The sequence below is a fragment of the Tachyglossus aculeatus genome (genome assembly GCF_015852505.1).
Source record: "Tachyglossus aculeatus isolate mTacAcu1 chromosome 12 unlocalized genomic scaffold, mTacAcu1.pri SUPER_6_unloc_1, whole genome shotgun sequence".
Classification (NCBI taxonomy): domain Eukaryota; kingdom Metazoa; phylum Chordata; class Mammalia; order Monotremata; family Tachyglossidae; genus Tachyglossus; species Tachyglossus aculeatus.
The window spans coordinates 16193972-16219781 of NW_024044828.1; the positions used below are offsets into that span (position 1 = coordinate 16193972).

At 53.3% G+C, this 25810-nt stretch overlaps 1 protein-coding gene across 1 annotated transcript in view; it reads right to left on the minus strand.

Moving 5' to 3' along the window:
• Positions 1-1249: 1249 nt before the first annotated feature.
• The window catches only part of BCL2L13 (BCL2 like 13), a 37537-nt gene continuing 12976 nt past the window's right edge, over positions 1250-25810 (minus strand). The window contains exons 3-7 of the mRNA XM_038741282.1: positions 22130-22237; positions 21209-21365; positions 18289-18358; positions 13965-14108; positions 1250-3292 (exon numbers count right to left, since the gene is read on the minus strand). Of these exons, the coding sequence (XP_038597210.1) occupies positions 2486-3292; positions 13965-14108; positions 18289-18358; positions 21209-21365; positions 22130-22237 (1286 nt within the window). The 3' untranslated portion in view covers positions 1250-2485. The remainder of the gene's footprint in view (positions 3293-13964; positions 14109-18288; positions 18359-21208; positions 21366-22129; positions 22238-25810) is intronic.

The following is a 25810-nucleotide window of genomic DNA, read 5'->3' on the forward strand; positions in this document are numbered from 1 at the left end:
ATTAAAAAAGTCAGGGAGGGAAGATCCGCAAGGCTCAAGAAAGGCAGGTCCTGCTAGATTCAGAGACTGCGAAAAAGCTCTGTCGTAGTCTCCCACACAGAGGGGACGCTCATTCATTCATATTTATTGAGCGCTTACTGTGTGCACAGCACTGTACTAAGCGCTTGGACACGCAACAACTTCCACTGATCTATTGGTTAAGTAGGTAGGAGGTTGACTGTTACCCGCTGGTCTATTAGCGGGTGACATCAGGGGTACCAGAAAGCAAAGGCATGGATTTAGGATTGGAAAAATATTTCTCATCACTGCAAAAATTGAAGCCTCCCCCTCCCGCCCAAATCTCCCAGTGATGAAGACCCGCACTGGAGCCCGAGGCAGCCCTTCCTGGAAAAACATATTTCCACAGATAAGTTAGCTCGACCCTGAATCTCCATCCACTTGGCCTTTGCTCCTAAGAAGGTGGAGGCAGGAGGGCCACAAAAAGCTCACCGGGGAACCGATCCAGTAGCGGGGCTTGGAAGAAAATGCAAGAAAGCCGTGGCCAGAGAAGATGACCTTCAGGGCTGCCCGCCCACCCGGCTCCACCGGTTTGTATGGAGGAAGGAGGAAGCGGGAGAGGGCGAGAGGCTCGGGCTTTAGCCAGAGGGAAGACCTGATCCAAAGGCTCAGGCACCAGATGACAGTGCTCCTCAAAAGACAAGGGAAAGGGAAAGAAGCTGCGGGCCCCTCGGGCTCAGGCACGTTCCTCCCCAGAATCCCCACCCGTACACTGCGGAACCAAACGGGGCTTGGCCTCTGCCCCCGGGCCTCCTGGCTCCCTTCTCGCTGACGTCCCCGTAGTGAGGACTGCGAGGAGCATGGCCTGGTTGGGGTGGAGAGGGGTGGAGGAAGGGGAAAGCTTCCAATTCTGTAAAAAAAACCAAGAAAAAAAGCCACAGGCCAACTCACCGGTATCCTTCAGGCCAGTCCCCGCCGCGTCTAAGATGCCTGGAAGGATGAGCTTGAGAACAGCAAGTAATGCCACGGAACAATCCCTTTTAGCAAGTCATCTACTGGGTCTGGTGCTTGACGGGGTCACCCCGGCCGGGCCCCTACAGAGCAGCCTGAGGGCCTGGGGTGCTAACGGTCGGCACGGCGGCGCCGGTTTCTCAGCCGTCATCTATTGCCCGTTGCCCTTCAGGGGAGGAAATTTTGAAACAGAGAAGAGAAATGCCAGCACACTAAAGAACACGTGCGTTGTGGGCCGGGGTAGGTTGGGGTTCTTTTCCTTTTTGTTCCCCAAAGTCATTTTATTACAAAATCCAGGATCTAAAAAGTAATTAGTTACATTTACTGATGAGTTGGAGATGACTTTTTGCATGAGGCACGTTCGGCCTGCATAATGACACTGTGCCTGCGACGAGGCCTCTGGTCCACCCGACCTCCCTCCCCTCCCCTGCTCACCACCCCCGCGGGGTGAATTCACGCGGGAACTCGGTCAGGGCAGCGGGAGCAGCTGCCCCGGCGGCATCGCACGAGCCGGACAGTCCAATCTCAGCCCGGACGCTTTCTGCGAACTAATTCATCTTGGGCAGTTGGCATAACTTGGCTCTGAAAACAGTAGTATCAAGACCCTTAGTCTGCCCGAGGGCTGGCCAACGCCGTACCCGGGCCCGAGGCTGCAACTCGGGGGCATAATCGGGAAGGGGTGGCAGGCGGGCGCTCTCCCGGCCATCGGCGGGGAGGGGCCGCGGGAGACCGATGGTCTCGAAGCCGGGCCCAGACGTATCTTGGGGAGGGGGAGGATCGGGCTGAGAGCGGTCCTTCTCCTTCCTCTGAGTAGGGCAGGGCAGACGGACCGGGCAGGGAGGAGGCCGGGAGAGTTCTAAAGGCAGCATCGTTACAAGGTGCGGAGAAGGAAGCTCGGGGCGGACGGGGTGTCAGCACAGGCGGCGAGCAAGCACTCTGACCCTGGGGCTGACGGGGAAGCAGGGGAGGGCTGGGGCTGGGGCCAGGACCGGGGCAGTACCTGAGAGGCGGCTGAAACGGAAGGGGAGAGATCCTCACTGACGCCACGCAAAGGTCAGGGAGTGGGATAGGGAAGGGGACGGGAAGAGTCGGAGCGACCACCACCACGGGCTGGGTTTCGGGCGAGTCCCAAGCCCCCGGGGCCGGATGAACGGCCAGAGACGCCCTACCGTGGGAGCGGCGATCACCGGAGAACGGAGTTTCCGGTTCTGGGCCTAGAGGCCAGCCGACGGCCCCGTGTCCCGGCAGGATCCGAATCCACGGGGCGCGCGGGCCCCCCGCCCACCTACCGCTCTCCTGTCGCTGAACCGGCTCCGCCACCGTGTCCACCCCCGCTGGCCGCTGCCCCGCCGCCCCGCGCCCTCTTCCCACTGAAGAGTCACCAACGTCCAGTCCACCGGCAGCCAGCTCCACCTTCAGTCAACGCAACTAAGAACGAGGATCCTCTCCCACGCCTCCTTCCCCTCCGCAACAGCTGCTATTTCCTCCTGAGCGCCATGGCCACCCCCACGGCCACCGCCAGGATGGCCACCGCGGCCACCCCGCCGTACAGCAGCACGGACTTGCCCTCAGGCAGCAGGATGGGCTTCTCCTCCGCGACGGTGAGCTTCTCTTCCGGGAGGCGGCCCTCCTCCCGGGCTCCCGCTTCCACCGCCGGAGGCCGCGCGGTCCTGGGCCGGGGCCCCGGGGCCGCTTCCTCAGCTGCGGGGCCCGGTTTCGGGAGAGGCTTGCTCAGCGGCAGGGGCACCCGCAGCTCCGTCGCCTCGCCCGCGGCGGCTCTCACCTCCTCCTCCTCCCCGAGTTCCACAAACGAGGACGTGGCCGGGCTGACTCCCTCGGCGGCGGTCTCGGGCGGGGAGGCGGCGGTGACCGCTGGGAGCTGCCCCGGCGGGGCTCCGGCCCGCGGGGCGCCCCTGGCCTCCTCCATCCCCTCAGGGAGCTCCTCCTTCTCCACGTGCACAATGTCCGAGTTGGACGAGTTGTTCTCGCTCCTCTCCTCGCCCCCACCGTTGCTGTCGAGGCTCTTGACGTCTTCGGGGTCCATGGCCACCTGCTGCCACGACTCGGGCCCCAGGGACACGGGGAGGCTCTCGGCCTGCCAACTCTGGCTGGCGGACAGCGAGACCGGCAGGCTCTCCGACTGCCAGGACGAGGTCACCGTGGGAGACTCCGGAGGGCTGACCTGCCCGGAGTTGTCGCTGGTGAGGATGTAGATATCGTTGCTGTCCTCGGCAATGGCTCCGTGGTACGCTTCCTCTTCCGGCTCCAGGCTGAAGACGGTACCCTGGGGAGGAGCGAGGGGGCGGAGGGAGGGGAGAAGAAGAGCGAGAGAGATGCCACGTGAGCAGAAAACAAGGAGAGGCTGCTACGTGGCATCGTTTCCTGAATGCCACTGCCCGGTGGGGCTGTCCAGCCGGGGCCTACGGGACCCCGGGGAGCGGACTGGTGTGGGATCCGCTCACGGCTGGCCCCAGATCTGAGGGGCCCTAACCAACCGCACTGATGAGGAGGAGGAGGAAGAGGCAGCCGGGATCACCACCCCTAGTCTAGGTGGGCAGGGAGCTAGGAAATACTGCTGCTCTTCTGCTTGCCTGGAGATGAAACCGAGGTTGCTCTGCCTCTCTCTGTCAATATCTCCACCTCCCTCCATGACCAGTACTTCAGGGACAGACTTATTCATCAGGCACCTCCAGTTTCCTCCGTGGCTCTATCTGTACACTCCCCGCCTGGCCCGCGGACCACTGCGCGATCCCGCTCTTGAGCTATAACCCCTTCGCAGCCAGGCCAGAGGCCCGCCATCTGCTCAGCACGAGCCGGAAAAACAGCCCGGGGGACGGAGACCAACAAACAGTCGGCACACCACAACCTCTCATTCCGAGAAGGATCGCTCATCACCTACTGAGCTCTGTTGAATGTCACAATCCCCTCAGATGGGTCCCCCCTCTGTCTCGGAAGCCTGCCCTCCCTTCTTGAAAGCAAAGAATGATCGGCGGCTGAGGTGGGCATCTGCAGATCGGGAAAAAGCCCCGGCCCGGAGAGATCCCGCGACAGGCCGGTCTGGGACCTGAACCGGGAACTTGACCGTTGCAGGCCCAACACAAGCTCGAAAGAGTAAGAATGGGTTTTCTAAACGGCATCTCTCCCTGTGACCTCGCCACCTAAAGGGAACTTCCCAGTCCCCTTGTTTACTCCACTGAACCCGGATGGGCCCCAAAGAGGGGAAATCTGTTGCAGCCCGGGCGGAGAGGAGAGAGGAGCATTCACCCTCTGGGATGTGACACCACATTCAGCACCCCCACACTTCCCCTTCCCTAGAGGTTCTCTCAGTTAGATGCCCCAGAGAAAACCAGGGGGCTTTGAGAGATTCGGTGTGGGGCTGGGCAGGGCTGCCCATCCCCAGAATGCTCCAAAAGAGAGCAGAAACCCCGATCGGATGGGAAATCCCCGGGGGAGCACTTGGGGCCGGCCAGAAGGCCCTCAGGCAGGGCTCGACGGGTGGTAGGAGGAGCTGCTGGGACCAAACCTCCCCACCCCGCCCCGACAGCAGAGTTGGGTCCTTTCCTCCCCGTGACACTCCTAATGGCCGAAGCAAACAGGGAGTTGGGCCAACCTTTCTCCATCCACAGTCTAGCTTGGAAGCCTGGAGAGCCGGAGGGAAGGAGGGAGGGGTCTACGAGCTTGCTAGGCCAAAATCACAAACTTGAGGAAATAGTCACTGAGCGCTCCAGACCCAAACCCTGAATTTTCAAGCACACGACACTGGCGTTTGCGGCCCAGGTTGGGGGCCACCAAAGATAAACAGACCTAGGTGGCAACGTTCTAGAACCCAAGCCCGCTCAGGATGGCTCTGGGGAAAATGCCATCCCTTGGTGCAATGACACTCTAAATCTGTCTTTGTATCTGAAAATTAACATATCCAGATGGAGGACTTGGAAGGACTGCAGGAAACACTAAGCACACAGCAAGTGTTCAATACCACTGACTGACCTCTTAGAATCACTAACATTTACTAAGGACCTGTACATCGACACACACATGCACACACACGCACACACACACACACACACACACACACACCCACCCACCACCACCACCACCACCACCACCCCCATCCATCCCCAACCTGTATTGAACAGGTGACCTCCCCTTCCTTCTGGTGGCAGCCAGAGGAAGAGGAGTGAGGAAGAAGGGAAGCAGGACAATAATAATGGAATGACACACGCTCTCATCCAGGGACCATCCAACACCAGGCCGCCTGACTGCCAAGACCGCATCAAATTGGGGAATGGAGCCTCCTGGACCCTTTGTGTCCCAAGGGGTGGTCTGCACCACTGCCAGGGAGAGGCCTAACTTCCCACCTACCCCCAACCCAACTGGTGTTAGGCTGGGCGTGGGCTCCGCCCTCAAAATATCCCACACTTGTCCTTTTCTCCAACAAAAACTGGTCTTACACTGTGGGCTCTTGGGGCTGAGCCTGTCGGTGGAGAAAAGACCCATGACAACATTGACCCTGAGGGCACTCAAACTCATCGAACCTCAACCCTTCCCTTGCCCGGGGACTAGCTCTCTTGCGGTTAGCTGCTGGTAGCCACAGGCACTGGCCCACCAACCCAGGGGTTCCCTGGCTGGGTGTCACCGTTTCGGCCCCCGCAGATCTCTATTCTCTGGGGCCTGAGAGAGGGCCGGGCTCAGGAGAAGAACAGCCTGGCTGCCAGCAGACAGGCTCGGGTCTGATGGCCTGATCTGGGGTGTGGTTGGCGTTCCAGACCCTTAGAGGGTCTCAGTCCCCGCCCCACAGCAGATCCACACCCCAAATTGGCCCAGAACCAGACCAGCCTCCCCCTCCAGGCCCTGCGCTCCATCACTGGGTGTTTGCCAAGGCTTCCAACCCCTGTGGGCTTCCTTTCCCCGGCTTCTAGCCTAGACTCCCCTCCTTCTTGCCAGCACCGTGCCTCTCTATCACCAGAACCCAGATTCCCTTAAGAAAAGGGAATCTGAGTGCATTCCAGGGGAAGCGCCCTTTCCCAATCTTCATAAGGAATCCCTTTGGACGTATCTGACAAGCAAAGTACTCTGCCAATTTCACCTTTGCCACGGCAGCTCCTAAATAGGTAGCGTTGCCCTCCAAATAGCTTGTCCGGTGCTGACGTCCAGCCCTATGTTTAAACCTTCTAGTTAGAGAGCCCAGGCCCACCTCTGGCCAAAATCACCCTGATAATCCCGCCTGAAGTGAAAACCGAGGCCACTGCTTGCCGCAACAGGACACTGCCCGGCCCTCTAGAACCAGCTGGCCTCTGAAACGGGCTGGAGCCCTGCCCTACGGGAAAACTAGCAGCCCTGAACTCCGGCACCAACGCTGGCTAGCTGGAGCGCTCCCATACCGGCGGAAACGCGCAGCGTGGCTCAACGGAAAGAGGGCGGGCTGTGGAGTCAAGAGGTCATCATCACCATCATCATCAATCGTATTTATTGAGTGCTTACTGTGTGCAGAGCACTGTACTAAGCGCTTGGGAAGTACAAGTTGGCAACATATAGAGACAGTCCCTACCCAATAGTGGGCTCACAGTCTAAAAGGGGGAGACAGAGAACAAAACCAAACATACTAACAAAATAAAATAAATAGAATAGATATGTACAAGTAAAATAGAGTAATAAATATGTACAAACATATATACATATATACAGGTGCTGTGGGGAAGGGAAGGAGTTAAGATGAGGGGGATGGAGAGGGGGACGAGGGGGAGAGGAAGGAAGGGGCTCTCGGCTCCGCCATTTGTCAGCTGTGTGACCTTGGGCAAGTCACTTCACTTCTCTGGGCCTCAGTTCTCTCATCTGGAAAATGGGGATGAAGACTGTGAGCCCCCCCCGGGGGGGGCAACCTGATCACCTTGTAACCTCCCCAGCGCTCAGAACAGTGCTTTGCACATAGTAAGCACTTAAGAAATGCCATTAAACTTGTACTTCCCAAGAGCTCAGTACAGTGCTCTGCACACAGTAAGCGCTCAATAAATACGATTGAATGAATGAATTAAAAAAAAAAAACTGCAACGTCCACCTGAAGAGCGACTGCGACCACAGCACCACCTTGTGGGGAAACAATGAATAATCATTCAATCGTATTTATTGAGCGCTTAACTGTGTGCAGAGCACTGTACTAAGCGCTTGGGAAGTACAAGTCGGCAACATTTAGAGACGGTCCCTACCCAACAGCGGGATCACAGTCTAGAAGGGTAATGATTGTGGTATCTGTTCAGCGCTTCTAAGTGCCAGGCATCCCTGTCCGACACAGGACCCACAGTCTCAATCTCCATTTTAGAGAGGAGGTAACTGAGGCACAGAGAAGCCAAGTGCCTTGCCCAAGGCCACACAGCTGACAAGTGGCAGAGCCGGAATCAGAACCCATGACTCCCAGGCCCGCAGGACATGGACTGTGTCCAAACTGATTAGTTTGGATGTGCCCCAGCGCTTAGTACAGTGCCTGGCACATAGTAAGCCTTGAAATACCATAGAGAAAAGAAAAATGAGACCAAAATGAACGCCCTTGCTTCGGCCTGTTTGCTGGACCTCCCTGAGAATGGAATTGAGAAGGCTAATGCCAACGCGGCGCTTAGAACAGTGCTTTGCACATAGTAACTGCTTAACAAATGCCATCATTATTATTATTATTATTATTATTATTATCTGCCCCTTCTAGCCCTTCCCGGAGGAGGAGATGAGAGCCGGCAGTTCTCGCGCCAGGCCACTCTTTCCGGGCTCAGCCCAGACTCGTGCTGGTTTTTCTGTGATCTTGCTTTTGGAAAGAGCTTTCTGATTTTCTTTTTTTTTTAAAACTGTAAAACCTGCTTACGATTGGAAATTTGTAATCTGTGTCCCCCATCTGAGACCACCATGAGCCAAACCATCCTCCCAGAGTTTTTGTCACCTTTTCCTCCTTGGGCCATCGCTCCTTAGTGCCCAATTTAACGTTGCAAAATCTTGCCGGGGTCTCACCAATCAGAGAGGCCTTCCTATAGCAACCTTCCCACTGGACCGGCCCCAGGAAAACATCATAAATCTTCTTTACCCGAGGTGGGGGTGGGGTAAGGTAGCTGCCTTGAAAACGTTATTTCTTCAATGTCCTTGGATGAAACCTTGACGCGTCTCTGCCAACTCGGCCCCACCCTTTCCCGGCCTCCTCAATCATCCGGGCGGTTTTTAGCCTCACTGCTGGGAGGACTGTTGCCGCGGAACTGCTCGCTAATATTCCTGAGTCACTCCCTCTGGTTCTACAAGTAGGAGAGGCAAACAAACTACTCTAGGACCCAAAGGTGGACTGAAACTGCGGGACTGAGAAATAACTGCAAAAATCAAATGAAAGGAAATTAGAGGGGTCTTCCACCAGTCCCCGGCCATGGAAGTGGCACAGCAGGCAGCTGGAGCATCCGCTGAGGGTTTTGTCCTTCTGGGTCAAACAGCTGCCAGGCTCTCTGAGGGGAGGGCTGTCCATCCATTCTCCCACCCTGAGGGCTGCCGCTGCTAACAGAGCTCAGGTGGGGATTCTGCTATGCGCCCCTTGTCCCCTCAGTGCCCGAAGAGTAGCGGGTTGATGGATGAAGATCGCCGAGTGAAAAACCCATTCACCTGCGACGCCCTGCCAGACCTGGCCTGGGGCCCAAGCTCCTGTCAGGACACACCCCGCTCCCTGCCCCAGCACCCTAATGTGGGGGAATTTCTCCTGAACAACGTACACAATTAGGTTGCTTGCAAATACTGTCAACAGGGGAACGAGAGAAGGCCCGCGGCTGCCCAGATCTTTGCTTGGGGCCACGGCCTCCCCTAAAGTGCCCAAGCGGCGCTTATTACCCTTCAGATTAAAAATCACTCATCATCCTTCATCTTGTAGGCCAGGGGACGCGCTAAGCTAACATCAATAACTGCCTTTCGAGTTAAAGCAGACGCAGCTCAGAGCCCTCAGATTTGGTCTGCTAACCGGGGCCAGTCCAGAAAAGGGGAATATGAAAAGGGGGGAAGCAGGGGCTTTTAAACATCCTTACAATCGAGAAGGTTTTTGAGAAGCCCCTCTTCCAAATGCTCTGTAGACAAACGTTTTGTTCAGAGTATGAAGCTTTTTCAGGATTGCTGTAAAGTGGGGCACAAAGGCCAAAAGATGCCCTAAAGTTTTTTTTTGGGGGGGGGCAGGTGGAGGGGTCAGTTCCAATCTGTTGGTTGTTCCCTGGTGATTCCTCCACACACACCACCTCCCTTCTGAGGGGGCCAGGCTATGCTGGGTGCCTTCACGAAAGGGAAAAAGGAAACATCTTACCCTTGCTGACTGATCTGACGGTGCACTTTTCAGAACAAACCTTGTTCCCGGAGGAGCAGAGAGGATGAGTGAGCGGAGCGAGGCAGAGGGAGGGAACGCGAGGGAGAGAGGGAGGGAGGGACAGAGAGAGATGCGCATGCCAACTAGTCAGGGCCCTAATAAGGCTGCCAAGCGCAAAATAAATAAATAAAAAATCCTGAGCCTTGACCAAATTGGACCCGGAATCATTCTGCCCTGGATGGAAAGCGGCTGGAACCTTCAAGGGCGGTTTGGTCTTAGAAGTAGCCAGCCGGGAGAGGGAAGAAAGAGAGGCTGAGCATGTTGAAGAGAAACCCTGAACCGTTCGGACGCCTCTTGAGGCTGTCTGCCACCCGAACCCCTTCTTTCCGGGAGCTCTGGGGAACTGGGCCCTGCGGAGGTCAGGGCTGGGGTGGACAGATGGAAAACAGATGGACAGAGAGCGAGGGCCTGCTCCCGGCCCAAACACGTGGTAACGGGATGCCCTTCTGCCAACCTGGAAAGCCCAGGTACGAGTTCTGTGCATAGGCTACGTGGCAATGTCACCACAGCAGAGGGACCTTGGCAGAAATCTACATGAAATTAGAGATGGCGGGTCACCGGGGCTGGGGGGTAGGGGGCATGGGACCCCCGAGTGCCCCCCTTGCCCCAGGGCCATCGTCTTCCCCTCCCGAGATCCCTGTGACCATGAACAGGGGCGCCGCTTCTGAGGCACGGGGCTGGGGCGTTGAACTCGGAGTCCCAGGCCGAGAGGTGACTGGTGCGGAGTCAGTACTGGATAGGAGACCAGGCAAGTTGCAAACCGGTCCCACGGCCACCCTGCCTCCCACAGGCGGCACGGCTGTGGTGAGAGATGGGGGTGAGGGGTGGAGTTGGCTGGCCAGACAGGGCAATGCAGCTGGTCAGCTGGTGCTGGCGCATTTGCACCAGAACAGCCTTATCTGCCATTACAGAGCATTTTCCCCACAGGGGATGGAGCCTCTCTCAGGCATCATCTGAAGAAGTAGGACAGAACGGGGCAGTGGGGAGGGGGCACAAAGGGGGCTTCCACCTAGAGGGGTGAAGTGACTCACCGATCCCAGCCGGGTCCTAGGCGAGGTCTCCTGGGCAGGAGTTAGGGCTCCAGGGCTCTCATCGCTAGGAGGCCTGAGGCCTCTCAAAGGAAGCCCAAGGGCACAGTACCAGGTAGGGGGCCTGCCCCCCGTCTAAGCAGTCTGGCTCACGCCATGAGCACTGGGCGGGAGACAGATCCAAAACACTGCCGGCTCCCACCTCCCCACCACACACCTGGCACTGGCAAGGTTTAAGGAGCCACGCTCTTCTCTCCAGCTCTTCCTTTTCCCTTCCACGGGGAGAGGCAGCACCCGGAAGCTTCTGGCCAACACTTCCCATTCCTGGGGCCCAGCGGCAGCCCAAGCACTCCTTCAGGGCAGCTCCAGGGAGTGACGCCTCAAGGAAGAAGCAACCCTGTGGTGACCACCTTCATTTCTATAGCTTTACATGCCAACCTGGTGGGGGGGGGGGGGGGGGGAGAGTCGGCTTTGTCCTCATCAAGGGGTCCCCCCTCACCTACTGCCCAGGCTAAAGGGCACCTCATCGTAACTGGGACGAGAAACCAATCATCCCAAAGAGGCCTCAAGACTTGCTGCCAAACACTCCAGCAGTACTAAAGCAGGAGGTGTGGGGAGAGGGGGGCAAGAGCATCCCCCCTCCTCCCCTGCAAGCCCACAGGCAGAAGGGCCTCCGCCCATTCCTGGAACGAGCAGTGGGTTATCACTCCACATTCACCCAGTCATCAGAGCTGACAGCACCTCCTCCTCTTTTCTGTTTAGTTACAGAAATAGCTCTACCTCCTCTGCTAGGCTGCTTGTGTCATCTTGATTTCTTGCCTGAGTGACTACACACCAACACTCTGCCCATGGCATACACCCACCCGGGCCCCCAGCTTACATAACACACACACGCGGGGTCACGCGGTCGCTATCCACCAGGCCTCCTGCCCTCTGGGGACTGTCGCCGTGCTGGGGGCTGGGAGGGCCAGGCAGGGGCTGCCCTCATTACCGAGCTGCCTTGGGCAGGGTTCATCCTGGCCCCAGGGGCACCCTCTGTCCTCCTGAGCCTGCAGGGGAAGGGGCAGACACAAGTTTGGCCCTCCAACGTAAACCGAGAGCGCCCAGGGCACACTCTCCCTAGGGGGAAATGGGCACGGTTCTCCCGCCCCACCCTGTGCCTTGTCCTACCCTCGGCACACAAGGGGACCTCAAACCACATTGGTGAACGAGTGAGAAGGTGGGGAGAGGAAAAGCGACCCAGGGAGAAAAAGGAGGGGGATGAACCTGAACCGGGAGTGAGGTCCTGCACGCTGACATCGGCCAAGAGCCCCAGCCAGTCCTCGAAGCAGAAATCCCCAAAGGAAAGTGAAGCCCTCAGATGCTGAGGAGAGGCTTCTCCCAATGGGGCTTTTCATCACTGGATTGTCCTAACCAGCTTTACTCATCCAACAAACTGACTGGGGAATCATTTCATTAAACCCAGCTTAGAACAAGCTACGTACAAAGAGCCCCGGCAGAGGCAGGGCAGCCCATTCATTGCGAGCATAGCTCCCCCCCTTTTATCTCTCCACCGGCAAACCCGGGCAGCCAACTGGAATCCAGCAAGCCTCGCTTGCTATCCCGGATCTCTGCTTACAAATGGGCTTGCAGTGGTGACACCGCTCACCTCGCGGCTGCTGAAGTTCAGCCTGACTCAGTAGGGCTGCCTCAGTGGGGTTTCTTAATGCGGGGTTGCTCTGGGCAATGACCCATCCTGGCCCTGCAGGAAGTCCAGGCCCTGCTCTCCCAGGAAAGGAAATGGAGCTAGGCTGGGATTGTGGACAGACACTTATCTGATTTTCTTTCTAGTCCAGAGCTTTGCCCAGTACTCAGCGCTTCATAATCTGATAAATATTGAAACGGCAACAAAACCCAACAGAGAACTCTGAGTGTGTCAAGTCGGGGCCGGGAAGGGAAATTATGACCACACCACATTCCCAGTGGGGTCCAAATATCAAGAGGGGCCCTAGGAGTTATTTTTAGCGGTTTAGCCCTGCAGACAGTAAACTCCTTGTGGGCAGGGATTGAGTCCCAAAAAAAAAGTACTGTGGTATTTGTTCAGCGCTTACTATGAGCCAGGCACCATACTAAGCACCGCGGTAGATACAAGATCATCGGGTTGGACACGTTCCCTGTCCCACAGAGGGCTCACAGTCTTCATCGCCATTTTACAGATGAGGAAACTGAGGTCCCGAGAAGTTAAGTGATTTGCCCAAGCAAGCACGTGGCAGAACCAGGATTAGAACCTGTGTCTATCTAACTCCCGGGCCTGTGTTCTTTCTAATCAATCAATCAATCAATCGTATTTATTGAGCGCTTACTATGTGCAGAGCACTGTACTAAGCGCTTGGGAAGTACAAATTGGCATCACATAGAGACAGTCCCTACCCAACAGTGGGCTCACAGTCTAAAAGGGGGAGACAGAACAGAACCAAACATACCAACAAAATAAAATAAGTAGGATAGAAATGTACAAGTAAAATAAATAAATAAATAGATAAATAGAGTAATAAATATGTACAACCATATATACATATATACAGGTGCTGTGGGGAAGGGAAGGAGGTAAGACGGGGGGATGGAGAGGGGGACGAGGGGGAGAGGAAAGAAGGGGCTCAGTCTGGGAAGGCCTCCTGGAGGAGGTGAGCTCTCAGCAGGGCCTTGAAGGGAGGAAGAGAGCTAGCTTGGCGGATGGGCAGAGGGAGGGCATTCCAGGCCCGGGGGATGACGTGGGCCGGGGGTCGATGGCGGGACAGGCGAGAGCGAGGTACAGTGAGGAGATTAGCGGTGGAGGAGCGGAGGGTGCGGGCTGGGCAGTAGAAGGAGAGAAGGGAGGTGAGGTAGGAGGGGGCGAGGTGATGGAGAGCCTTGAAGCCCAGGGTGAGGAGTTTCTGCTTGATGCGCAGATTGATCGGTAGCCATTGGAGGTTTTTGAGGAGGGGAGTAATATGTCCAGAGCGTTTCTGGACAAAGATAATCCGGGCAGCAGCATGAAGTATGGATTGAAGTGGAGAGAGACACGAAAGCCACGCTGCTTTTCTACCAACTCCATTGCACTGTACGTTTCCCAAGCGCTTAATACAGTGCTCTGCCCACGGTAAGCACTCAATAAATCCACTGACTGATCGATAGGGGAGGGTACGGGTTCCTACCATGAAGTAGATCCGTCCCCTCCAAGCGCGCCCTCAGCCCGGCACCTCAATGTAGTCACAGAGTTCCCAGTTCCAGCGGGTCCCCAGAAGCAGCAGCGAGTTCCCAACCTCTTCCGGCTCTCACTCCCCAAGAACTCCAGCCGCCAAAGGGAAGATCTCTCCACTCCCACAGAGGACTAGGGTTTCCCGACCCCCCAGGGAGGCTCTTGGGGAATGGCCTTGATGCCACAACCTTTCCGGCAGCCCGAACCACCAGGCCCGACTCAGAGGGCAACGGCCACTTTGGCCCCAAGTCCTCGGGTCCCGCGCCCCTGGGGTTTAGGATTGCGAGAAGGCCACTGACCTCTGCCTCACACCCCCGTGGGCCAGCAGGCCCCCTCGCCCACTCCTTACCCATCCGCCCTGCTGGATGATGTAATCCGCGGCGAAGTCTTCCAGGTACGTCACGCCGAACTGCAGCAGGGCCCCGAGGGGCTCCTGTCCGCGCAGGGTCAGCTCCTTCAGCATTCGCTGGAGCAGAACCAGAGCCACCAAAACCTTCCGGAGAAGCAGAGAGGGTTGGGGGGGGGGAAGAAAAAACATAAATCGGACGGCTGGAAAACGAGGTTTTTCAGGTTCGGCTACCTGGTGATTGAACTGAGCGAGGTGGCCCAAGGCAGGAAACCATTCTGGCAAAGGGAATATGGAGGCGGTCCTCAAAAAGAAAGAGTTAGCCCAGGAGGCTACTTCCCTGGTGCTACTGCTCTCCTAGACTAAGCTGAAAATCAGGTCACTATTGCGACTCTGACGCACAGCTTCCTCCGACAGGAGGCCACACAGTCGAGCACGGGACCAAGAATCAGGAGACCCACGTTCCGGCCCCAGCTGGGCCACATGACGGCTCCGTGCCTTTGTGTGAATCACTTCACCTCTCTGGGCGTCAGTTTCCTCATCTGTCAAATGGAGATATGATATCTGTGCTCACAGTCCCAACACGTGAGCCGCTCGTGGGACTGGGACCGTGTCGGGTGGGACTGCCTCAGGCCCGCCTAGGTGCTTGGCACATTGTCAGTACTTAATACATCCCATAATTATGTGAATATCAGCCGGTCTTCTTCTTCCCCATCTCACCCAACACACACGAGAATTTTTATGTTTCCCAATGACTGGGAAGGTGAGCTGGGCCGAGAGGTCGCAGCCTTTTTAAGGCCACTTTGTTCCCCTGCTCCTTGGTCAGAGGAATCACCCTGGCTGAGTCCATCTATAGACTCCCCCACTGCCCAGCTTTCTGCAGAGAGGGGAAATGGAGTCATTTTCATCTTAGGGTGCCGGTGGCCCTCTGGGCTTGTTGTTCTTCGAAACTGTGGGACTGCACACGCCTGCTCGGCAGCACTGGAGAAGAGAAGACATTCACAGCAAGAAGCAGCATGGCCTAGTGGATAGAGCAAGGGCCCGGGAGTCAGGAGGACCTGAGTTCTAATCCTGGCTCGGCCACTTATCTGCTGTGTGACCTTGGGTAAGTCACTTCCTCTGTGCCTCAATCACCTCATCTGTAAAATGGGGCCAAGACTGTGAGCCCCAGCCTCTAGTACACTGCCTGGCACATAGTGAGTGCTAAACAATTACTATTAAGAAAAAAAAAAGAGATGAAACAGAAGCAGGGGAGCCAGATGAGGCCTTTTTATGTCTTTAAAAAAAAATTCTACATCTGCCTCCATTGCCAAACAACTACAGCACACAAATGGGACGCTTCATGGGATGAGCTACAAGAATAAATCTCATTTTACACACATATTAGTCTAACAGTCTCTTACATAGTCTCAAAAAGCCCAGAAGCACCCATTTCACCAAATTTCAACTAATGGAACTCTTATGAACTTTCCTAATGGATTTTTAAAACCATGTGATCAAAACCAAAAAAACAAAAAACAAAACCCAATCCTTCACTAAGATGGCCAAACTGACAACGTTTTGGGGTTTTCTGGGGTTTTTTTATGGTATTTGTTAAGTGCTTCCTCTGTGTCCAGCACAGTTCTATGCACTTTAGAATAATGCAGAAAGGACTTGTTTTATAGTGAACCTAATCAATTTAGGCAAGAGAAACAACCCCATATCCCCACTTGCAGAATTCAGGGAGTCCCCCGGCTGGTTAGGCTCATGCCAGGAGAGCCAGCTACTTCTTCCCTGGGGATAAGTCTTGCCCTCTGAAAGGGTTCTTTTTGATCTCTTGGGAGTGTTTTGTTTGAAAATGACTGCTTGGGCACACTAAACCATTTGCTAGGGGCTGAAAGCTTAGGCCAATACCCAGATTAATAACTCTGATCCCCTGAATCTACTTGCTTGGTCTCTTGAGTCGAGCCAGCGGGAGTTATTTATTAACATGTTGTGAGAAAGATCCAGGCAGCAGCAATGCTACCAGAAAAATGAACTGCCAAGCACCTTTCCTCTCCTGACCTTTAGGTCATCATATCTGGTTTCTAGAGGTTACTATTTTGATCTGGTGACTGTACCTACCCCAGCACTGAGCACAATGCCTGCTCCACCGTAAGTCTCTTATCAATCAATAATATTAACTAAGCACTTACTGTGTGCAGAGCACTCTACTAAGCGCTTGGGAGAGAACAAAGCAGCAGAGATGGTAGACATGTTCCTTGCCCACAAAGAGCTTACAGTCTACAATAACACTACCAACAATATCCAGGGGCCCCATAACTGCTAACCAGGAGTTTCCTAAAATAACATGGAGTGATAAGGGAATTTTTTAATAAGCCCAATTTATTCTACCCAGAAGGAGAAAAGTACCCTAAACTACATCACGTCCTGGTAACTTCAATTTCAAGGCCGCTTGCGATTCACTGTTCTTTCTACCCTCTGCTTGAACCTACCAGGTGAACAAAGAAACAAGTCAAAGGGGAAGAAGATGGGTCCAGGAAGACCCCGTTATTATAATCAATCAATCAATCGTATTTATTGCGCGCTTACTGTGTGCTGAGCACTGTACTAAGCGCTTGGGAAGTACAAGTTGGCAACATACAAAGATGGTCCCAACCCAACAGTGGGCTCACACAGTCTAGAATGACTGACCCTCGCCTCCTCAAAATATAATAATAATGATAGTATTTGTGAAGTGCATACTATGTGCCAAGCACTGTTCTAAGCGCTATACAGTTGCTTCCTCCCTCCCCCAGACAGGGGCACGGGGCCTTTGCTTCTCTACTAGGCACGGAATCCGAGTCAACGTTTCATTTAAAAAAAATAAAATTCACCCCTGAATGAAAAGCACTAGCAGGTGCAACTCCCGGAAATACTCGCGCAGTACTCCCTTGCTCCAAGTCTCTTCTGGCAGGATGGGAAGAGGAAATGAAACCAATTCCTCCGTAAGGCCTCCAGGACTGCTTGCCAGGGTAGCACTTTTAGGAGAGACGGCACGTACGTCGCCTGTCTCTAAGTGGACTAGCGCTTGGGAAGCAGGCTAGCCAACTGCACGCAACACATGGATCCTGAAGATTAGAAGCTGGTCCGGGAGACCACCGGACTGCACCGCCTAAATCTCCCTGCCGCCGAGCCCTCCCGCCGCTGGCCTTCGGGCCCCAGACCAAAGCTGAATGCTAGCCATCGCACTTGGTTGCCACGTCCGAGTTTGGTCTGGCTGGGCCCTGCTCCCAAGCTCTCTGGGGCTAAAAATAGCTGGGTGGTCAGCCAGCCGCAGCTGATACGGCCTGGTGAGACCCACTGGCTTGAATCTAGGGAGGGGCTGGGATCTACCCTGCTAGAGAAGCAGTAGATAGAGCAGAGGTCTGGAGTCAAAAGGTCATGGGTTCTAATCCCAGCTCTGCCACTTGTCTGTTGTGAGGCAATTCACTTCACTTCCCTGTGCCTCAGTTACCTCATCTGCAAAACAGGGGTTAAGGCTGTAAGCCCCTCACACAATGAGTGCTAAAATACCCCACATGTGTCAAGACTGAACTGTGCCTTCTTTCAGTCACTTAAGTCACCAGAAATTTGAGGGGGCAAACTCCAATCTCAGACAACACGCATTTCTGTCCAAGAACAGGAAAACCACATTTATTCATAGGATGAATTTATGATGATTTGACCCCCTTGCTCCCTTCCCATATTCTTTTAATGGTTGCCCAAGAAAGGTAGGACTTTATTTAAAGCCGGAAATATTTGATTTACGCTGTGGTTTACCAAGCCTCAGAAACACTGCAAACCAAGAGTTAAAAACAAATTCAGGAAGGAGTCAGTAGGGAAACAGTAGGAGAGACATGAAGAGTCAGTGGTCACAGGCAGATGGAAAGAGATGGAGAAAGACTGGCCAGCACAGAGACAGAAATATTAAAAAGCTACGGTTAAAGCACAGCAACCCTCACTCGGTTAGAACACCCCCCTTCCAGTACTGTAGTAAAATTTACACCCCCACAATGCTGACCTTTCACTAATTCTGTCAAAAGTCATCTGTCTCTGCCATCCCTTCCCAGGTGAATACCTCGGTTTACCACACTCACTGCAATAGGTCACATTTTCATTCACAGATTTACATAAAATACTGGGTTAGAGAGTTATGCACATTAAGTGTCAGGCTAGCATAAAAACTTCTATCCTCTCCTAGAATGCAGAGTGATGAACTCTTTTCTGCACAACATCCAGATCTTAAAAATTCTTAAAGGGAGAGAGGGATGGAGGGAGAGAGAGAGGGAAGGAGAAGGAGAGAGATCAACAAGACTTCAGTCAGTACCTTATTCCATCCACTGGCATGAGAAGCTGTCTCCAGTACACGTTCCCGATATTCCTGATAGGTCACAGGCCTACAACAATTTAAAAAGCATGGTATGAGACAAAGAAAAAAGAAAAACTCTCATTTCCAAGCTCTCTCTCCCTCTCTCGCGAACCCATGCGGACAAACAAATGCATACACACACGCTCCTCTAATTCTAAAATGACATGGGTCACCCATTCATCACTGACTTGTAGCCTTCAAATATATCACTGACGGGGGTCAGGATGTCCTTTGAACTCAGCATACTACATCCACTTATGACTATCCTCCAAAGTAGTGGCCTGAAAGCCACTCTCTAAATGGGGAAAACCATTCGCCGGAAGGAGTCATGCTGAACCTCCTCACCGGACAGCACCATATACATTCTCCTGCACTCTGAACTAGACTAGACTATTCTGTAAGCTCCTTGTGGGCAGGCAAGTTGACTACCAACTTTGCTGTACTGTCCACTCTAAAGCACTTAATACAGTGTTCTACACACAGTAAGGGCTCTGTACATTCAATTGATTGATTGGAAGTTTACCGTACTCTCCCGAGCGTTTAAGTACAGTGCTCTGCACTCAGTAAGCGCTCAATAAATATGACTGGTTGATATGTATGCCCAGCACATGTTTATGAAAAATATTATTTGACTTAGACACAAATGATCACTCAGAAGTCACCTTTAAGATCAACAATTCACAACTGGGGGGGGAAATATCCCATCATCTGGGGACACACCAAAGTAGCAAGGTTCTGAACAGTTAATTTCAAAAGACTGACTCTTTCTTGTACAATAAAGAATTCTGGGCTGGGCCGGGTCAGGCCAAGCCTGTCTCATGAGTTCGCCATTGCATCTAGAGGTGAGCCAAGCTGACCCTGGGCAGTCACCAGCTGTTTGCTGGGAGGTGGGTAACACGAGGCCACCCGCTTATTTTACTTACTGCACTTTCCCTTTCTGTAAACTACTTCAAGTGCCCCTTGCAGCTTCAGGGCATGTGGGAATCACCTTCCTTGCTTTCCTGAACCCGCTGGGCCCCACAGTGACTCTTACAGGAAATTTATGTACCAGGCGAAGGTTTTAGCAGCCTTCAGGACGAAACATACTGAAGAGTCAAACGCCGGAATGCACATGGGAGGGCGACGGAAGCGTTAAAAATTAGGGAAACCCGACGTCTGGCAAAGCCATAAGGGCTCCCCGAGCCCGGGCGAGGAGACCAATGGGCGTAGTGAGAGCCCAGGGACGACAGACCTGGGGAGTCCCGCGGGAGGCTCCTGACCTAAGCTCAGAGGAGGAGCGGGACAGGAGGAGCAGGCCTCGTTCAGCCAGTGTCCAAAGGAGAAGAGACAATGGCCTTGGTTTAGGACTTGCTGGAAGATTACAAAAGGAACTTAACTGGCCTGGTCACATCTTCTCGACAAAAGGAGTGAGGGAGGTGTGAGCGGTCGGGGGGACTCTTCCAGGGCTGATCTGGCCTCGTTTTACTGAAACCACAGTGAACTGGGGTAGTTCGGTCAAAACGATCGAACACCTGCTAGGTCAAGGCATTTTCCAGGAACTAAGGACACCCCTTATTTAACCGCATTCCAACGCAAGCTTCCAAAGGCAATTTCACCTGTGCCAGTTTTAGAATGAATCCTCTCAGTACTTGGGGCTTTTTACTGGACCAGAATTCACTTTGAACAGCTAATTTTGGAGTGCGGTGGAACTAGGCTGAAGAAAAGGCTACAGACTGATAAAGACCAAGGGATGAAAACAGGAATACTTCAGAGAACTCATTTCTGTGAGGACCGAAATGGTTGCTTCTAATTTGCCCTAACAATGCTGAGAGAGGCAGAATGGCTATCAGTCCCATTTGACTGATGGAGAGATTGAGGCACAGAGAAGTGGAATTCTAGAATAAGTTGGGAACGGAGCTGGGAACAGGATCCAGGCCTCCCCAAGCTCCTCGATTCAAGGGTCTCCCTTCACTTCCTTCTTCCTCCCGCTCCAGCTCGGCTCACTCCAGGCCTATCTCCCACAGAGAAATTCAGGAACTCACACTCCATCTTGCTAAATTCCACTCTAACGAACGAGCTCTAAGATGGAGCCATTTTATCCTTTCTCCTGCCCCCGCGGAGCTGTGGAAACGCTTTCAAGGAACTTTTCCCTAAATCAAAGGGGAGTTTCATCTGCTTCAATAATTCGAATATAAAAAATAATAAAACAGATCTTAAAGTTCAAAAAAAATTTCTAAGCCATGTCTGTTTTTTGAAGACCTACCCAGCTACAAAAGAGTAAGAGTAAAACAGAATACCTGCTTTACGGTTTAAGCCCATTTCAACTCATCTTTAAGGTCCGCTCACTCTCACTCTCTGCTTGCTTCACTCCAGGCAGAAGCAGCCTGGCCTGCCTGAGGAGGTTGTCTTTCCTGAGAATAAGGAAGTGGCTCAGGGAGAATGAGAGGTGCCAGCCAAGCGATTTGGGAACAGCTGAGTGCCCCGAGATGGAAAGCCGGTGACAGCAATGGCCTCCCATCACGAGTCAGGGGCCGGGAGTCCAGCAGCTCGGCCCTTTCAGGATCGTGGGCCGGTGATTGTAGAGGGGATAAAGGAGGGGCTGGAAGGAAGGGGACAGGGAAATCACTGTAGCTCCTCCCTAACTCAGAGAAAATGTATCTGCCAAAACGGATCGGGATTAGCCGAAAAAATGAATCCAGGTGTCAGATCCCCATCGCTCCAAGTGACCCCAGGCTTTGAAGCGGAGTTGCCTTTCAGCTGCCGCAAGGGCGGGAGAGAGAACGGAAGATGCCAGCCCACCCAGCCACTGGCCCGGCCAGCGTCCCCGATCGTCCGAGAAGCACGGGGAGCGAATCCTCAGGACAGAGAGCGGCTCTCTGGGTGTCGGCTGGCAGCTCACCGGCTGAGCAGGGTCTGCAGCGCTTCGTGCAGGGGTTCCTTCAGCTCCAGGGCCACTTTCTCGCCGAGCTGGGCCAAGCAGTCTTCTATTGAGCTCTCGGGGTTGGCCGGGCTGAACACCGGAGACGTGTGGCAGTCAAAACCCGTGCTGGCGAAGGCTGGGGACAGAGATCAGAGAGATCCCGCTAAGTCCAACAACATCTGCCACGGGGCTAGGGAAGGTCCCCATGCCCTCTGCTCCCAGGAGAACACCAGCAAACTGCAGAGTCACTAAGAAAAGACCAGATGATAATAATGACAATTGCGGTATTTGTTAAGCACTTACTACGTGCCAGGCACCGTTCTAAGCACTGGGGCGGATACAAACAAATTGGGTTGGACGTAGTCCCTGTTCCACATGGGGCTCACAGTTTTAATCCCCATTTTACAGATGAGGTAACTGAGGCACAGAGAAGTGAAGTGAGGTCACACAGCAGACAACAGGTAGAGCCAGTACTAGAATCCAGGTCCTTTTGACTCTCAGGCCCGTGCTCTTTCCAATAGGACATGCTAGACGACAGGCAAGGAGTGGGGTGGGCCACAGTAATAGGCTAACGAGGAAAAGAAACACAGCAGAGAACTGCCCGACCTCTATCGTGCACGCAAAGCAGGTCTGACAGACCTCAGAGCTGTTGTTCTCTTGCTGGGTGACTTCGGCCAAGTCACTTTATCTCTCTGGGCCTCCAATTCCTCACCTGTAATATGTGGATTATATACCTGTTCTCCCACTCCTTTAGACCAGGAGCTCCATGTGGGTCAGGGGCTGTGTCTGGTATCGAGCATCTACTCCTAGCGCTTAGCCCAGCACTCGGCACATAGTAAGCACTTCACAGATTCCACAAGTGGTATGAAATCAGCCAAATTAGGAGATGGGTAAACAGACCTTCCAAAATTTCTTTATCCAAGGACTTTAGCTCTTCTTCAATTTCAGCTTTCACCTTCCCCAGAACCTCTTTGTCCAGCGGTTGAGATGATGCAGGTGGGTGGGTCCCTGAAACAAATCACAAAAACTTCAGCCCATGAAGAAAACTTAAAATGAGTCAGAAGAGTACCAGGCAAAAGAACCCTAATGGACCAGAACATGTAAAATGAAAGTTCTTGTTACATTTTAAAATGGCTACTGGGCCGAGGGAATGCCCCACCCACTCTAGTCGGTGGTGTGCCATTTTAGTCGGTCAACTGTATTTATTGAGCGCACACTGTGTGCAGAGCACTATACTAAGCACTGGGGAGAGTACAATATAAGAATATAACAGACACATTCCCTGCTTACAGTGAGCTTACAGTCTAGAGTCAGCCCAGAGAAGTCCCAAAATGGGCTGATTTTCACATGGGTAATGCTGTAATAACTACTTGCTGGGCCAATTGGCATAGGTGGCTAGCAACCCTTAGGGTACTCTGAATCACAGAAGGGGAAACTAATGTGTCTGTTGTTACACTGTACTCTTCCAAGTGCTTAGTACAGTGCTCCGCACACAGTAAGCGTTCAATATATCAGGTCCACTCCGGGCCCCTACCTGGTGGATTGCTAATTAGCTCCAGGAAGGTGTCACATCTTGGATCAAGGGGTGCCATGACAATCTGGGTGTCTGAGAATCCGGTTTGACACCTGGGCAGACCTCTCTGCAGATCTGGATTGGTTTGAAGGGAGGGCTAGGACCCAAACTCAACTGAACCACAGGGAAGACATGCAGAGTGTTGAGGTATCAGAGATGCAGGTCAGGTATATCCAGAGGCCCAGCCCACAGGCCAGGGACCCCACCACCCTGGAATCTCAGCCACTGGGTTTCTCCCCTACTAGACTGTAAACTCCTGGAGGCAATTAATACACCAAGAGTACGGTGCTCTGCCCACAGTGAGTGTCAATACTAGCAGTCATCTGATTGATTGATGAACTTCACGCTCTAAAAGGTCTTACAGAGAGAACTCTAGAAGCTTCAGAAAACCTGCTACCGTCACAGATGAGATGTCCCAAATAGGCCCTCGTATCTCTCCATTTGCCCTACTATAGGGTGGGGAGGGGTGGAGGAAGGGATAGAGCAGAGGGAAATTCTGGAAGGATCAAGGATTGAAGACGTACACATCATAGAAACACTGCCTGTACCTCTCCATATTCAGGCCTGCACCCAGGCCCCACTGTCTACACCCCCTCCGTGGCCAAAGTAGGAAGTCTGAGTTTAGACAGCTGGCACCCTACCAGCTTTTGACTTTGCTAAACTCTGGCTGCTCTTTAATCTGCATTTCTTCCTGAGACTTTTATCAGTGTTCCACACTGGTGCTCTTTCTGGTACGTTTTTTTCCCTAGTACGCTCCAGATCTTCACTGGGTCTTGCAGGGAGATGGTGAAAGCTGGATGAATTTTTGAATGAAAAAAGAACCGGAAGACAGAAAAAAAAGGAGAGTTGATTCCAGATTGGATGGAATGAATGAAATCTCAAGATGCTAATTAACGATGGCATCTGTTAAGCTCTTGCTATGTATCAAACGCTGTACCAAGTGCTGGGGTAGATGCAAGATAATCAGTTCAGATCCAGGCCCTGCCCACATGGAGCTCCCAGTCTCAATGGGAGGGAGAACGGGTATTGATCTCCAATATCAGGGGAAAGAGATAGGGCCGCCCACATGGAACCACGGGCAGCAGGAGAGAGGGCACCCTGAGAGATCTTAAAAATGTGACCAACGAAAAGATATGAACGATGATCAAAAGGCCTTTCCATTGACAATTCTACAGACCAGCGCAACGGGTTGTGGAAGACCACAATCATCTCTTGTGATGTTACCCGTCCAGGGCCCTGAAGGTAGGACACCGATGATCTGGGTTGGCCATCTCGGACAATAAAAATCCCATTACTTGTTTTAGTTCCATATCCTTGGCTCAGACTATGGCCCCCAGGGTGTGTCACTGAACGCTCACTTGACGACTCAGTCTCCTCAAGCCTGGGGGGGCCTGCCTGTTGGACATCATTGATTTTTGCTTTGGGAAGGATGGAGGGGTGGCGGGCATTTTCTAAAATAAAAAAATCAGGATCTTTGGTTCTTTTTCTGCCATCCCGTGACTAATAAAGAATGCAATACTAAAAACATCTCCAGGCATGTATCTTTAGTCTTAATGGATTTAAAATGGAATGTATTCGGCTCAATGAACCGGAGGCTGGAAAACTGCTTTATCCAGGAAATGCTGAGTCCCCCTGGCAACCTCACTGACCCATCACTGCTCTGCCTCTTCCACGCTGGCTCACAGTGACAGAAAGCAACCAGCAGGAAGTGCTGGGCCAGGGCATGAAAACACATACAGCCTATAGCACCCTAAGCTTGGGTCTCCCCAGCTTGCTCCCTAAGGTTCTTAATGAACTACTCATTCTTCTTCTGGCCCTAATACCGGGTCCCCCATTCTTTATTTAGTGCTGAATCCTCCAACCCATCAAGTCACTATCCTTGGTTCCAAGTGATGGCTCTTTTATCATTCGCCTCCAGCAGGGAAGCACTCATTTCTTTGCGAGACAGCTGCGCTCCGGCACAGCGGAAGGAAACCTTCTGAAGAGCTTATTCAAGCCTTTGGCAGACCCAGGCCGGAGAGCGGCAGTTGAATCAAGAGAGCCGCCCATTCTCCCGGGACTAATGTGACGTGGATTGCACACGACCGGTTGTCACTCTGAAGAGCAAACCAGGTGGAAAGTGAGAGGCCTATAACCCCCACTGCTGCCAGGAAACAAACAGCGAGGTTGTATGTGTAACTGAGGCGGCATATTCCGTGACTCTGCAATAGGGAAGCCAGACTGAACCCTGCAACGATGCTGGGCTTCTCTGAACCTCTGTTCCTGGGTTCAAGGACCCTGGGACAACAAACACTGCAAAGTCTGTTTGTCTTCAGCACTGCTAGGGGAGGCCCCTCTGGCCTCCCAGTTTCCATTAGGGCTCAACCAGCACTGGGCCTTCTCCCCACCTTCCTCTGCCAACCTAGGACGGCCCAATCTGCAAGGCACCTGGTTAGACGCATTTTTTGCGTTTGCTATCCTGGGAGAGGTCAAGTTAACCTCACCTTCTTCCTCTCACCGTGTGTTGAGTGACTTCCCCCTCCACTCTCACCCCAAATTCATTTCAAGGGATTTGGGGACGGGGGTGGAGAGGGTTGAGGAGCTTCACACTTGACCAATAAATCTCAGGTCGATAGTGCAGACGTAGCCAGTTCAAACTGTTTATTGGCTGAACACTAAGAGGCTCCTTCCATTTGTGTGAGAGTGCACCTGCTAAATGTGCTTGTGCTGATTTTTTTTTGATAGTGTAGACGCAGCCAGTTCAAACTGTTTATTGGCTAAACACTAAGAGGCTCATTCCATTTGTGTGAAAGTGAATCTGCTAAATGTGCCTGTGCTGATTTTTTTTTTTGAATCAGAGTGAGACAAATGGCCAGAGTGTTAATGGACCACCCCGACCACAACAGGGGCCCCCTCAGACATCTCCGATTGATCGGTCACCCGGCAGTTGGAGCATCATTTTCGGAAAAAAGTTCAGCCTGATTTGAGATTCACCGTTGTGGCTGTCACTAAAATGGTGCCAGGAGTCG